This window comes from Callionymus lyra, chromosome 13, assembly GCF_982586985.1.
Source record: "Callionymus lyra chromosome 13, fCalLyr1.hap1.1, whole genome shotgun sequence".
NCBI classification, from domain to species: domain Eukaryota; kingdom Metazoa; phylum Chordata; class Actinopteri; order Syngnathiformes; family Callionymidae; genus Callionymus; species Callionymus lyra.
Genome location: NC_141830.1, coordinates 8891750 through 8908242, shown reverse-complemented (window position 1 = coordinate 8908242; position 16493 = coordinate 8891750). Strand labels below are relative to the sequence as shown.

At 37.7% G+C, this 16493-nt stretch overlaps 1 protein-coding gene across 6 annotated transcripts in view; it reads right to left on the bottom strand.

Moving 5' to 3' along the window:
- oxr1a (oxidation resistance 1a) overlaps nt 1–16493 on the bottom strand; it is a 150564-nt gene that overhangs the window by 60687 nt on the left and 73384 nt on the right. The window contains exon 1 of one of the 6 annotated variants that reach the window (XM_087805346.1): nt 3185–3479. The exons of the other annotated variants lie outside the window; for them this stretch is intronic. Coding sequence (XP_087661472.1) covers nt 3185–3347 — 163 coding nt within the window. The 5' untranslated portion in view covers nt 3348–3479. Of the gene's footprint in view, nt 1–3184; nt 3480–16493 lie in introns of those variants that run through there. 6 annotated transcript variants of the gene reach the window in all.

Genomic DNA, 16493 nt, shown 5'->3' with positions numbered 1-16493 from the left:
GTCAGTCAGTCTTCGTCAAAAATGTAATCTCATTAACATTATTTAACAATCTTGAGAAAAAAAACAACCAATAAATGGTCCACAATACTTTTTTTTTTTTGCAAACACTGACTACTTAATGTCTGCATTATTTTCACGGACAAGCGTTAAAAAAAAATGTCATAACCAGGAAAAACTAAACATTAAGTATATATATAAAAAGTACATGCCACCATAATGCTGAATCAGCAGAAGCCCCAGGCTTGTTTCTCTGTGTCAAGATGATCCAGATAGAGTTAGTTGTTTACTCAGTTTCTCTACTTTACTTGTTTTTTTTTAATAACCCTGAATGACAGGTCAACAGTCATATGTTATTATGACTTTGTAGAAAATGTTTTCAAAATAAACCACACATCGGATAGTACTAATTAGAGGTTTGAGAAATTAAATGGATTCAACGATAAACAGATTGTATTTTTCCTCTGTACTATATATTCAACTGCATCAAATCGATTTTGCTGTATAATTATATATTATTTGGCTTTTAAATCATCTTTTTTCATTTTAGATCTTTTTTGGTTAATTTATATAGAAATAAGTGTGCAAGAAAAAGTTATTATTTTAAATTTAAATTTATCACTGCATTTGGTCATTTTGTTAGTTGCAATTCAATTTCATAGTCATAATGTCCACCACAGCTAGAGTAAAAACAAAATCCCGTGAGACCCCTCTGATGACTGAGGACGAGAGGATATTGTACAGCCGTCTTCAGCTGCCTTTAAAGTTGGTGTTCAGACAGGTTTTCGGTCCTGTTAATTCAACCAAGAGAAAGTGGATAAATCATAAGATGTCACTTAAATTCACTTTTCCTTTGAAATCGTCGTTAACTGAATCGTATTGAATCCTATGATGAGATAAGTATTGCTACAGCCCTAGTATTATTAATCAATACAACGAAAATGTCTTTCCCAACACAGTGGTCAGGGACTTCTTGACTATATACGTGTTAAACTTTGGCCGAACAAGGCATCTTGAGGAGTGTGTTTATCAATCTTCTCAATCTCAAAACGCTTCTAGGAAACAAAAAAAGTGATGAATTTCAACAATAAACCTGGCAAAAACCAAATGGGACAGCATTCGTCGACATTATGTGCTTTAAGGAGAACAACATAGTGTCTCGTGAGGAAAGAGAAGACTTTCAAACTTCACATGACTTCAGTGTTTGTTAGAAACGTTTGAGAATGTCTATCATGTCCGAACACCATGTCTATGGTTTCGACAAAGAACCGTCAGTTTGCTCACATGATATACAGCATGTTTTCTAATGTACCGTGCTGTAAATTTGCAACGCGTCTAGAGTGTCTCTTACAACCCAAGACACCTAGACTTTGGAAAAGACCATTACTTTACAGTCATGCCAAACAAAAAAAGGTTTAAGAGTTGACAACAAGTGTGGTTACTGGAACCAGGAGGTGCCATTTTCCTCTAAACCAATACAAATAAAACTTTGATTCGCCCCATTATCAAATCTCTTATAAGATTATCCTTTTAAAATAACACTGTGGTCTAGAGGACTGTGGTAAAGATTGAATTGGTCCTGATAATCCGTCCGGAAGACAATCAGACCATCAAATTCAAAATGAAATGTATTACATGTGAATTATAATGTGTGCTTCGGGAGACTACTGCCATCAACAATTGCTACGTGGAACCGAATGTAGTCATTTAATCAGCAAGTGGACGGAGAAAACGTGTAAACGAATGCAGACATTGCATTAGGTTCGCTGTACTAACAACATTTTTCTTAGCATCCAACAGATCATTCATCATTAATATACAATATTCCCCATGTTACGTCTGCATTTTCCTCCACATAAGGTGCCCCAGTGGTCCACTTTGCAGCTGGAGGGAGAAGCACCAGGACTGCTAATGAACTGGAGAGCCATCTATGACGTGTCCAGAGCAGCAGAGCATGCATACCATTACTCTTTCTCCTAATTAGATCCAACAATTAACCTGCGCGCCACCGTGCTCTTGAGCCAGATGACTCGGTGTGAGGTTCACCACTGCATACAAGACCGTGGGTGGGGGGGTGTCATGTGTACCCCGTCTATAGGCTTTTAATTTAGGCGATGAAATACGCATAAGAGAAAATTGTCGTTAAAAGATTAGATGCAATATTGAAAACATGAAAAGGTAAAAAATTACCTTTTATCAGGTTAAAAGCTAAGGAGGTAACCACTCAATTTAAATGAGTAACGGTATGAATGTAATGTTGCAGAGAGAAAGCAATGATAACTTACAAATCGACATTGTCCCATGTGACTAAACAAAGTATATGTTTAACTTCTTTTTCATAAAAAAAGTAATTTTCATCATAATAATTTACATTTTTGTAGTTTTTTTTCAAGTCAAGGGCTAGTACTTGATGTTATTTACTTTGACAGAAACAAGGTAAACTGTTGTCTGAATAGCCAACGCAGGATTTGCTTCTTAAAGTATCTATTGCTTCTAAACCTTTTTTTTTAAATATTCAAATTACTATTTTTAATTGAAAAGCTTTGTGTTCAACATATAGTTTCTTTACAAAATTAAAAAAATCCTGACAGCAATAAACTCACTTGTCATTTCCCTGCCAAACAAATCCTATATTGTTCTAGATACAACTAGATACAAAACAGGTTTATTTAATAGAGTTTCATCCAGGAGAGTAACTTATATTTAGGTCCTTATCTACTTTAAATTCTGTTATAAATAAACAAGTTATTCCTTGTTTTTTCCCTTCAATGCATGTCAAAAAAGCTAAATAAACAACAACAAAAGGTGACTGTTGTTGTTTGATATATCTAAATTACAAACAACTTTAAGATAGCAAGTCTCTGTAAAGGTTGCAAAACAAAAAACTTTAAAATATAAACTTTTTTTTAAACAAAATAAACACGTCAGAGAGCCACGTTTGTATAACTCTAACGTTTGCTCGGAATTAACAAAACTTTTCAAGTTTTTTAAAACAGCCGAATACAACATTAAAACGCATTAAACGCAATAAAGCTGGTATTTTAAAGTTTAAAAGTGTTTCACGCTGTTTATTTTCACTTCAGGATGTAAAGGAGTCACTTTCTCGAGGGAGTCTGGCATGGCGGCGTCGCGTCGATAAACACGGTTAACGTGTCCTGAACGAAAAACATTCGCTAAAAAGTCGAACCTGCTTTCGGGAGAATGGAGAGTCCGGTGAGAGCCGTCACGTCATGGTTCCCCCCGGGGTACGGGTCCAGCAGGTCGGGTCCAGGCCACAGTCTGTGGCTGATCGCGTCCCTCACAGCCCTCGCTCCGGTTCCGGTGACCGACAGAATGTACCGGTAATCCATCGTCGAAGTTACCGCTTAGCTTCAGCCTGAGATCCACGTCTACAGCAGTGCGGTCATCGCGGGGAAAATAACGCTAACGTGTCGCTGTCATGACGGTCCAGTCATTCCAAAAAACAGGAACTCTTTTTAAAGACGTGCAGAGTTTTGGTCTTGTGTTTACTGAAGTCAGCTGCTCTTTTTTTTTTTTTTCTTCGTGCGCTTCTATTTACCGCTCGATGAACCCACAGTGACCCCAGAGTTGACTGAGAAATCTATTGGAAATAGATCAATTTTTGTTCAATACGTCAGGGCGATTATAAAGTTAAAAATGTTTAAGTAATTGTAACTGTAATTTATACAGTCAAAATAGATATAGTATTTTCCTACCCCTTTAAAAATGGCAGAAACATTTATATTAAACTATAATGTGTAGATCAATTGTCTCTTAAAGTGGTAGTTCACCCCAAAAATTCCAACTTCACTCATTTTCTACTCACCCTCATGTCGACTAAGGGTTGAGATTATTTTCAAAAGATACTTAAAAACATCCAAATACCTCCATATTGCTCGATTGTAACGTACATCGTGTATCAAAGCCTCCACATTAGAAGTTGTTGTGAAAAAAGTCTATATTTTAAGATCGTTTGTAGCAGAAGTTTAAACAAGCCTTAGGAATGTAGCAGGTGAACATGTTAAAATAGTCAGTTCAACTAACTTGTTGATTTAAGTGTTTCTTAAATTAATAGTGGACTCTTTTGTATCATCAGTATGTGTCTGTTTGTACAAAACTCTCTTTTCATTGAAACATTAACGTAAGAAAATGATCGTAAGCCCCGGTCCAGTGAAAAAACACTTAATTTTCTGGAAAATAAATCTTGTTTACCATAACCACACCCACTTTGCTGTGATTGGTCAAGCATCAATGTTGGTCATGTGTGTCATCAATCCCGGAAGGCTTCACTTCAAGGGACTCATTGTATAAACAAAGCGGGTTGTGATAACAGCTTGCTGGCCATTATTACGTCATAATGGACTCTGCTCTCGTAACCTCTCATTCGTCGAGATTTCGGACAGCTAGAACTTTATAAAGTAATAAGTTCAAAACATGGTCATGATGAAGTACTGCATCTTGGAGAGGAAGACTTCAACATTTGAAACATGTGAGTGAATCAGGAGAGTTTGTTTTTTACATTAGTTAGTTCTTTTTTCATAAAATTCCCTCATAATTTACAATAATGTTTAGAATAAAATAGCAGTTTAAGTAAACCAGGTAATATTCACCCTTTTTTCTTCTTGAAACTACCACTCATAGAGTAATGCATGAAAAGATAACTAATAAAGTTAAAAGTTGAGTTGATATGATGTAGATTAATATATTAAAATACCTTGAAAAATGATTAAGTTTAATGAATAAGTTTAGAAAATAATGAAATTATATATATATATATATATATATATATATATATATATATATAAATCTAGGACATGGACTTTATAGAAAGTGCTCCATCTGCTGGTGAAATAGCTCTCTTTCTGTAAACTACTAGAGGAATTTAAATATATTTGAACTATTATTATTATTATTCAAGAGTCTCTCAGGGAATGAAACAAGGAATGATCCATAAGTATATTTTAATAGAGTTTAAAGTCAAGTTGATTTCACTTCGAGCTGATGTTTTTAAAATGTTAAGTTTGTTATTTGCTGTTGCAACATGTCATACCTTTTTTATAACAATTACCATGATGTGAATTTATGTCAAAATGAAACTAATTATACCTTTGGTACATCGTAACCGTTTGTCTTTTTCATTTTCAACATATCTATGGTCGCTTCGAACTCAAGAACGTTTTTAAAAGGATCGGAATCAGCTTTATTGCCAGTAATTGTTTGTATTGGTGAAGAGTTAATAGCCTCATAATAGATAAACGACAAAAAGTATAACTTGTTTTTTGATGCTTTATCAAATTATCTACTGGATTATTACAAAAACAGGCTCTTCACTCAAATCTTTGTTGAGTTGTTACATGTCTACGTGCAACTGTGGTGCATGAAATGATTTTGTTAAAATATCATTCATGTTATTTCTATACTCTGCTGGTGTCAGCAGCTGTCAGCGATGGTTCCGTGTGTCATTTTCCACGCGTGAGCCGCAGGGAAAGCGGCCGTTACTCTCGGCAGTTTCCCCCACAGAGAGGCAGGTAGAGCTGCAGCCTCATCCAAAGAAGAGGATGCTTTCATTACTGCACCGCAAACACAGGCCATCGGGGAGCTGCCACTTTTCCACCGTCAACGACTCAACTGAGTAGCATTCAAGATTACATAAGAGCTGAGGCCTGTTAGTGTCGGAACACACACACATGCCACACACACAAAGCACTTCCTGTTTACGGTGGAAATCTCTGGGACATGAACACAGCAGAGAATTATACTGTGAAAATTGGGAAAGTTTTATCAGGCATGATGACTATAAATGGGTTTTACTCAATAGAAAATCAAATTATTTTTACGTGGAGCATCACAGCACAGTAAAAAAAAAAGTTTTTTAACAGGTCTTGCTTAGAATGTCAAAAGAAGCATTTCACCTTTAATTACATAGGTACAAATAGACAAAAACTGGAAGTTCTACTTAACAATCACTGTATGACAACCCCACTTTAAAAAGAAACTAAAATAATATTTTGTACATGGCTTTACTATGGAGGTCATAGGTCAATATCAGTGGCATTACAAATATAGAATGGCTGAATATTACATCTCAAATCTTCAAACTGTATTTCTATTTATTTATTTTAAGCATTGAATTTAATTTAGTTTCTATATTGAAAGGATGGATTTTTTTAAATTTAATTATTAAATTTGTGCTATTTCTATTAAAGGTTAAATTATAATGGAATTTAAAAAATGGATTATTAAAAAATGTGTATATGTCACAGTATATATTGGAATCCAGTAGAATCCTACTAGTACAGAAATTATTCAGTCTATTTTCCAAAACATTTGGATGTAATCCGAATTTCTCCTATTGTCCTAGGACCGTTTGAAATTCCAATATTCAGATCCCAATACAGTAGTAGGATTCCAATTTCTCCTAGAAGGGATTGGAATTCACTAGTAGAATCTGAAATCCTCCTAGGACAGATTGGAATTCCAATATTAAGATCCCAGTTCAGTAGCATAATTCCAATTACTGTACATCATTTTGTATTCGACATTTTTTATTTTTGAATTCATAATCCTTTAAATTCAATATATAAATCTTAGTACAATAGCGCCACCAATACCAAAGAGAATGGAGTTACATGTACTTGTACATTCTCACTTAGTTGTCTCCGTGATTGAGTAGCTTGGTACTTCTTTGGTACTGTCTAGTGGCTCCATCATACCAACTTTCAGTATTTAAAAAAAAAAAATTCACTGATTATTGGAATCAGAATATCAAACTCTACGAGTAAACAGTTTAAAATGTTAAATCCAAGGCCCTGATATAGTTCCACGCCTGACTCTGGTGGAAACAGAAAAAAACAAGTGCTGATGTGTCATCTCATCCTACATCGACTCGCTGCTGTATAATTTGATCCCGGTATTGCTTGGGTGTCTTTCTCCGGCTCTACTGGGCGGTGGCCGCTGATCGATGACCGGTGGCATCGGACCCAGCCATCTTTCACCTCCGCATCCACTGCCCACTCGCTCACCGTCATCTATCGTCTCCGGGTGTCCGGGCTTGTCTCGAGACGCTCGCCATCTCTGACGAATGACGACCGGCACTTTGAAAAGCAAGAGAGAACGCTCGCTTCCTCGATGTTCCAACGCCGTCCAGACATTTCTTACTCACTAATAACCATGCTCATGATGTGTCTGTTTCCGTGACATAATAAAGAAGACTGTGCTGCTCACGCGGGGGGAAGATAACCGAAGCCAAATTGAACCATGATGGTGGAAGCGGAAGAGGGGGAGGAGGGAAAGAGGAAAGGACATACATCAGATAAGCATCAGTGCGCTTCTCATACAGGGCAATTTATTAAAAATAATAAAGCCCTCGCCTCGGACCCGAACAATGAGCCCCCGCTATAAACCTGACAGGAAGACGGAAAGAAAAAAACGGCTAATTGCTCTCTTTTAAAAACCAGAGACGCGCTCGTATTTTCCATCATTAGCCTGAAAAAAGCCTCCTATGAATCCGTCAGCCGAGTCTCAACAGAACCCGGTACACAGGACTCCTAGGATCAACCGGAGTTTACAACCAAACGGTCCCTTAAATCCTGAGAGGAAGCCGCAATCTCCCGCCCGCCATAAAACTGTCACCTGGAAACATCTTCCGTAAGCCTACACCCAGCTTGATAATGAATCTCCCCTCACTTGATGATGCTCGGCGTCTGGTACGGTTGCCCAGAGAGAGAGAGAAAAAAAAAATGTTTTCAAACTAATTTAATTTGCAGCATAAAAGAGCCATCGTCATTAACTACGAGAAACATTTTCCAAAACATCTGCTGCACGTTCATTAAACTTTCATCGCCGACGCTCCAATCAAAGCTTCCGACCTCAGCAGACGACACGGCTCTTTAAATCCAGATGGATGCGTCTCCTGCTATTACACGTCTCTGGGTTCTCCGGAGCGGTGGCATGCACTGGATGTCCAGCGCAACGACCCGTGCGGAGAGAAGACGGTGCACAGCAACAGTGTCCGGCTAAATCCTGTCTCCCGGCCATTCTTCCTCTTGGATGAGCCGCTGCCCGGCCGAACGTGGGGCCCGGAGCTCGTACAATACAGTCCTTTTAATAGGATGGTGAGGAGGGAGGATGATGAAGGGAGGCTACAGGCGATGGCTGTGGATTATCAACGCCTGTTGGAGCTGGAGCAGAATTTAGGAGAGGATAGGAGACATCTTAACTAGATAGGACACGATCCGTGGCGCCTGGATTTCAAAACAAAATCTGCTGAAGGATAGTCTGCCATTAAATTCCTTATTTTTAAAAATATTGGTAGATCAAAATGTTTAAATAGGTAAAGAAATACAATGTAAAATGGCATCCATATGATAAATAGTTTGCTCTATAGACAAGGGGGAAACATCTGGTTTCAAAGAGAAGCTAATGCAAAGACAGGAAATACTCACTACGTACAAATTACTTTTACGGCTTTAAAACACTGCTTTTTTTAAATCGGCACTAACTGTACAAAGGTGTACATTTGTTCTCCTTCATCAGTTTTCGTGACTTTGAATAAGGGTTGTTAAAGTCTACTAGTGGAGTAGGATATCAAATCATAACAAATAACAATAACAAAAAAAATCTAAACGTCAATCTCACCCATACATACATTCTACTACTGTTGACCGATCAGGCTTTTTTTTTAAGGGTATTGGTCATTGATTGGTCATCGTTTCGATGACTTGACAGCGAGGATATTATATAGTTTACGCTACAGACCCAGGATTAAACACGTAGAAGAAATCCTTTTTTGTCCACAAGGTAAAGAGGTTTCTACAGCTTTCTGGGGTATCAAGAGATCAGCAATGTTGTATAAGCAACATTGTAAGAAAGTGTGTTGGCTCAATATATAATGATATTCACTAAAATTAAATTACATTGAGAAAAATTTGAAAGAAAGTCACAATTATTTATTTTTAAAAAACTACCAAAAAAAACATAATTTGCCATCACATCCCAACCATCTACAGCTTCTTGATTAGGTAAGTAAGTAAGTAAGTAAGTAAGTAAGATTTATTTATATAGCGCTTTTCCAGACCAGGGTCACAAAGCTCTTTAACAATCAAAATAATACTCAAAAAAGTATATACTTTAAAGATCAAGATAATACTGAGAACAACACAGGAGTTCCAGAAAATCAAGGAAAAGCCTGAACAAATAGAAACGTCTTAAGATGTTTCTTAAAGGAGTCAGTAGATCCATCAAGCGCAAAGAGAGAGGAAGATTGTTCCAAAGCTTAGGAGCAACAGTCTGGAAGGATTTCTCTACTCTGGTCAGGAACCGTGTGCGTGGAACCATAAGTAGATTCTGATCCACAGACCTCAGAGCCCGAGCTGGGGTGTAAGGCTGGATCAGATCAGTGATGTAAGGAGGAGCCTGACCATGAATAGATCTGAAAGTAAGAACCAGAATTTTAAAATGGATCCTGAAAGAAACTGGCAGCCAGTGAAGAGTTTTAAGGATCGGAGAAATGTGAGTTCTTCTACTAGAGCGGGTTAGAATTCTCGCTGCAGAGTTTTGAATCAACTGCAGACGAGACAGATCCTTCTTGTTTAGACATGAAAACAAACTGTTACAATAGTCCAGACGAGAAGAAACAAACGCATGGATTACAAGCTTCAGATCATGTTCCGACAACATTTTCCTAAGTTTAGAGATTTTTCTCAGTTGAAGGAAACAGTTTCTGGTCAGTTTTCTGCAGTGTTGAACAAGAGACATGTCTTTATCAAATACAACACCCAGGTTTCTCAGGCTCAGTTTGACAGACTGACCTAAGTCACCCAAGTACTGACTCAACCCTGGAATCTTATCATCAGGAGCAATCACCAGAGTTTCAGTTTTGTCCACATTAAGCTGTAAAGTGTTTTCACTCAGCCATTGTTTGATTTCTAGCAAACAATTGACTAAGCTGTTCAGCCTTTGGGGCTCAGTTGGATCAAAAGAGCAGTAGAGCTGGATGTCATCAGCAAAAATGTGATAAGAGGTCTGTACCGATACACTTTTTTTTTTTTACGATTCTAGGAGACACTGAATTTAAGTGACATCTTGTGATTGTTTCCCTCTCTTTTGGTTGAGGTAATAACCAAAATATGTCCAAACATCAGCTTTAAAAGCAGCAGGAGCCGGCTGTATCCTCTCGCCCCCAGTCATCTCTACGATCTGCCCAGATGTCTCCTGCCATCTAGTGGCCTGATTTGATTGCCACACCAAAATCAACCTAAACTGTGAATATTTGCGCGATGATTGTCAATAAATAAAATTCTAATTATTTTAATTGAAACACACTTGATTGGAATATGAACCATAAAACAACTGTAATAAAATGGAAAATATGCCAACACCCCAAACTGATTAGGACATATATTTAAGAAAGAGACTGCCAAAAAAAAAGAGAAGAATAATAAAAATGAATTACTGTGATACTTAATAAAGGCCTAAAAAAGATGAAGAAGCAGGAAAGAAAGGATGAAGTACTTATTTTTTCACACTATGTTATATGTTTAAATAATAATATGCCAAAATAACTCTTCAGGCTTTGGATTATACCGTCTTGGATCAAACCACTATAAAAACGTACACCAAAAACATGCAAGTACACTCGTAAACCAGGAAGGACTTCATGAGACATCAGGGATCATCACACGACCATTCTCAGCATCAGGCATGAGGTAAAAGAGCAATTAAAGTTTACATCGGCACGAGATTAACTACTCCTTGAACATCCTCCGTATCATTTAATCTGCTCTACAGCTCCGAACTGAACCAGACCATTTCTTAAATACCAGGCCGTAAATTCACAAGTAAAAAGTAACAAATATCAACAGTGATGTGAAGTGGCAGATCTTATTTTCACTTGGCTGTAAAATTGATCAGTGGCAGTGGCTCATTCCGTCGTTCCACACTGGAAAACTGCTTAGTCTCGCGCACAGCTATATGTAATCACGATCCCAGCCGGGGGGACGGCGGGAGTCTTTTCCAAAACTGAGCGAGGAAACAGTTGGATTACTAGTTTCTGTGGCATTTATAAATTGAGCCCGGAGAGAGAAAAGGGCCACCGAGAGACTTCCAGGTCAACATAATTACACCAACATGCCGATAGATCCTGCTCCTCCTGCAAATGTCTGGGGACCGGACTATTCCAGTCTGCATGTATGAACTCTACACTGCCACACTCATGTATCGACTGTGACATTATGAAGTATTTTGAGAAATTCATTTTAGAATATTATAGAGTTTCAAAAGAAAGACAAGATTATTTTCAAACAAAAAGCATAAATTCCCATCGCATCTCCAACTACATCTTGATGTATATTAGAAAAAAAGGTTGTAAAGCTCTGCTCAAAAAACCAGGCTTAGACCCAACTGACCTCAGTAATTTCAGGCCTATTTCTAGGCTCCCTTTCTTGTCCAAGATCTTGGAGAAGGTGGTGTCTGAGCAGCTGTCTTTGTTCCTGGATCAGAGCGACATCCATGAGAAGTTTCAGTCTGGCTTCCGTAAACATCACTCTACGGAGACAGCTTTATTGAAAGTGTCCAGTGACATCATGATGTCGGCTGACTCTGGTAAATTCACTGTTCTGGTTCTCTTGGATCTGTCCTCAGCCTTTGACACAGTTGATCACCAGATCCTGCTGAGAAGACTGAGGGATGAAGTGGGACTGTCTGGGTCTGTGTTAGAATGGTTCTCATCTTACCTTTCTGGGCGCAGTTTTAGTGTATCTGCCAATCAAATGAGGTCTGAATCGGCAGATCTGTTGTGTGGAGTCCCTCAAGGTTCTGTTCTGGGTCCTTTATTGTTTTTGCTGTACTTGATTCCCCTCGGTAAAATCATTCAGAGATTTCCAGATGTTTCTTATCACATTTTTGCTGATGACATCCAGCTCTACTGCTCTTTTGATCCAACTGAGCCCCCGAGGCTGAACAGCTTAGTCAATTGTTTGCTAGAAATCAAACAATGGCTGAGTGAAAACACTCTACAGCTAAATGTGGACCTAACTGAAACACTGGTGATTGCTCCTGATGATAAGATTCCAGGGTTGAGTCAGTACTTGGGTGACTTAGGTCAGTCTGTCAAACTGAGCCTGAGAAACCTGGGTGTTGTATTTGATAAGGACATGTCTCTTGTTCGACACTGCATAAAACTGACCAGAAACTGTTTCCTTCAACAACCTGTTAGAATTAACAAAATGTAGAATAATAAATGATATCAGACAAAAATTACTTATTGTGATATTTAATAAGGGCCTAAAAATATAAAGAAGCGTGAAAGAAAGAATGATAAGTACTTTTTTTGCTTACTATGTTATACGTTTACTATTCTTTACACATCAAAATAATTCTGCAGGCTTTGGCGGGCCTTTACCGCCACCTGACCAGAAACTGTTTCCTTCAACTAAGAAAAATCTCTAAACTTGGGAAAATTATGTCACAACATGATCTGGATCTTATAATCCATGCGTTTGTTTCTTCTCGTTTAGACTTTCGTAACAGTTTATCTTCGTGTCTAAACAAGAAGGATCTGTCTCGTCTGCAGTTAATACAAAACTCTGCAGCAAGAATTCTGACCGCTCTAGTAGAAGAACTCACATTTCTCCGATCCTTAAATCTCTTCACTGGCTGCCAGTTTCTTTCAGGATCCATTTTAAAATTCTGGTTCTTACTTTCAGATCTATTCATGGTCAGACCTTCCATCAGTGATCTGATCCAGCCTTACACCCCAGCTCGGGCTCTGAGGTCTATGGATCAGAATCTACTGATGGTTCCTGAACATGGTTCAGGACCAGAGGAGAGAAATCCTTCCAGACTGTTGCTCCTAAGCTTTGGAACGATCTTCCTCTCTCTCTGTGTTTGATGGATCTACTGACTCTTTCTAGAAACATCTGAAGACATTTATATTCGTGCGTATATATATGAATAGACTAATTGTAACTTGTATTCATAATTTGAAATATTCTATATTCTCTTTACAATTTCTTTCTCCCAAGATATTGCAGATCCACATGATAACATTGTTCACTGGAATTTCTAATTAATATATCTTTAAAAACCTAAATGTATCTTCAATACGTTCTGTCCTTTAACTGCATAAAAAGCTCCACAGTTATTCTTCACGGAACAAAGATATAAAACCCAAAGACATTTAAAATCAAAGCCTTGGAAGAAAAGGAAACATCGAGCGCTGTTTCCATCCCTCTGAGCAGTGACTCAGTGATTTAGACTTCTCCAGCATTGACTCATCCACATGACAGCACAAATGTTCTGGAGACACTGGGTGTCCTTGGAACAGGTGAGTACGAGTGCACGTGGAGTCCATGTACCATCGTTCTCGTCCTGCAAATATGAAGGTCGGCAGCTTAAAAGCACTGAATTGATTTAAGGTCCGCGACATGCGTGGTCTCTGGGGAGGTTTGGTGATGTCTAATGACTGATATCTGGAGGACATTTGTGGCAGAAGTGACATCATCCCGGTCTGTGTGACATTGAGAGAGAGAGAGAGACGGAGGATAAGTAATATTGTTTGTCTGATGTGTGCAACATGTGTGACCTTCACTGATTTATCTGTCGTCCAATTAATGGAGATCAGCTTTCACTTTGGTTGAGGACGCTCAGTGATCCACCTTGTTGGATTTGATGAATCACCAGGATTACGGGAATAAACAAGGGTTTTTTAATATATTTTTGTTCTTCAAGGAGAGCGGAAAACTATATAAACTGTATACTTCTTACATTAATCAAAACGTAACAGATATATTTATTAATACATTTACCTTATGCATCTATTGCTTTGGATTCCATAATTGCGATTGCATTAAAAAGTAAAATGTCAGGTCTATTAATAATGGTAAAATTTGCATAAAGTATAATTTATTTCAAAATATTTCAAAATATACTCATTATGTATATTTTACATATTTTTAGCAATTTTTAAAAAACTCAATCAAATCAATACAAACACAAAAAAGTATCAATAGAATGTTTGATGACTTCATTAATTGATTTGCAATTTGAATGTTTGCTTTAAATATATATATTTTTTCATTTTCATAGCATATTTTCAAATAAATTAGTTTGATGAACAATATATAATTTTTCTTTTTTAATTAATGATTTTCAAAAACTCATCTAATAATAAATTTGCAATGTATTATTTCCATAAATGCAATTTAAAATAAATGCTGTTGATCAGTAAATTAACAACTGTAATGTTTGTATAAAACATTTTCATCATAAAATATTTTAAAAATCCTTATGTAGTCATTCTGCTAATAATAACCGTCAACTTTAAAATAAAAAAAATAAAAAAGAAAGGATCTTAAGTGCGCCTATAGTCCAAAAAATATGGTAAATTAAGTGATGTGATTTATCTGATACGTTAATTAGGTACTACTGTACAATTTGGCTAAGTGCCTCTGCAAAAATAGGGGGGGGGGCGGGTTGTCTGATAACTATTGGAAAGACTTCACTTTAATTGGATTATGAGGTGTTTGAATTTAGTTACACGCAGTTGCACCATTACACGGGTCAACTGGGTTAAACCCTCGAAAAAAAATGGTAAACGTTGACACTCCTAATATATACAGCAAATATAAATAAAATGTGTTCATCTTTTGAAAAGCTTTTCACACAATCCATATCAATATCTGAGAATAACTAAGGCATAAAGGAACATCACATTAAATAAGCCTTTGTTCAACATTCCCCCCGGTTGGCTCACCTTTTTGTCCTCCATGGGACTCAAACCAATGACCCTCTGCACCAAAGTCATGGCGGTCGCCAACTGAGCCGACCGACCCCACAAGCAGACGTTCCCCTTAATCAAGTCAAGAACTTGGTCCGAGCGCAGCGGAGATAAGTGTGTGCCTCGTATTACATATGGAAGCCAGCGTTCATCAATCACTGACCCCTTTCCCAAGCCTTTGTAATACCACAAAAATGTTTTACCTCAGAGTGGAGCTGCATCTTAATAGATGCTCTTCCATCTCCACTTGATAAGCCATGGAAAGAAAAAAACAAACGTTCTAAATGGCGGCGATTCATTCTGGAGAACGATGGTTGTGAGTGGACGGAGCTCAGGGAATAGAACATCTAAACCTGGGGAAACAGAGGTGACTCTCCTGTACCTGTAACCACGTTAGTGTGGCAGCGGCAGCAGGACTATATGGGGGGGTTGTTGGGAGAGAAGAAATACCATTAACCTTTCTGGTGTTGAAGGCCTCCTGGGTTACCGTGGAGACGGCATGTTTCTGTGGCTAGTGTGCTTGTTTGTTCGATTGTGCGCAACTAAACACACTGATGTCGCTCTGAAGCTGTGCCTCAGTCCGACTTCTCTTTTAGGGGTTGGTGCAGGAAACTTTGAGTAGGAGTAGGAGAAGAAATAATCCAAGTTTTACAAGTCCAGGGGTCCATACTACAGACGTTTGGTTCAAAATATATTCAAGTTGACCAATAAAGACACCAGCGTTTATTATGAGAAACAGAGATTATGGATTTGAACAATTAATTCCTTCACGAAACTTCAAGACATTTTTATTCGTGCAGGCTTTTCCTTGATTTTCTTGATCTTTAAAGTATATATTTTATTGAGTATTGTTTTGATTGTTTAAGCGCTTTGTGACCCTGGTCTGGAAATGATCTTAATTATACAGAAATAAAAGTAAAACTGATCAATAAAATGGTAAATGTGAAACAACGCCACAATCTGGTCCGGAACTGGGATTGAACCCGCAACTCCTCTGACCACGAGTCAACCGTCTGAGCCAAGACCCCCCAATAAGTTTCACCGAGCCTCCAATGAAAAGACCCACTTGTAATTCTGGTTAAGGACAGTTTGGTTAATACTAGGGATGCAATGAATTTTTGGCCAGTGTAAGTTTTCGGCTGAGAATTACCATAGAGTGCGTTTTTATCCTAAACTCTTTTAGTACCGAAAGAACTGGGCAAGAACAAGTTAATGTACTGGCGCAAAACTGGATTTGGCAAAGAATACAGATACAGACGTCCAGGTTAGAAGCTTAATTATTGTGTTCCGCTTGTATTTACATGTTTATAATCCAATACTGTAGACTTAGGTGATGGAAAGTAAAACTCAAAGTCCGTCAATTTTTGCTGTGATGCCTTTGTAGACGTCGGGAATGTTTCTGTGCGTTCAGTTAAAAAGAGATTTGGATTTTGAAACAATATATCCCACGCTCACTTCTATGAACAAACAAAAACACATTGGCCTTGAATTGAGTGAAGTTAGCACACAGCAATAGTCATGAATAGAATTGTAAAAAAATGATTGGCACGTTAAGTTCTTTCGTTGTTTCAGTTTTCACCTCGATTTTTTTCATTTCAGTGAATCCTTATTTGATCGACATTTTGTTTTGGTACCCAACCTCATGATTGACTTTGATATCCCCGATACTGACTATAGTAAGATGTCTATGAGCAATGAACGAGGTTTATTTATTGAGTTA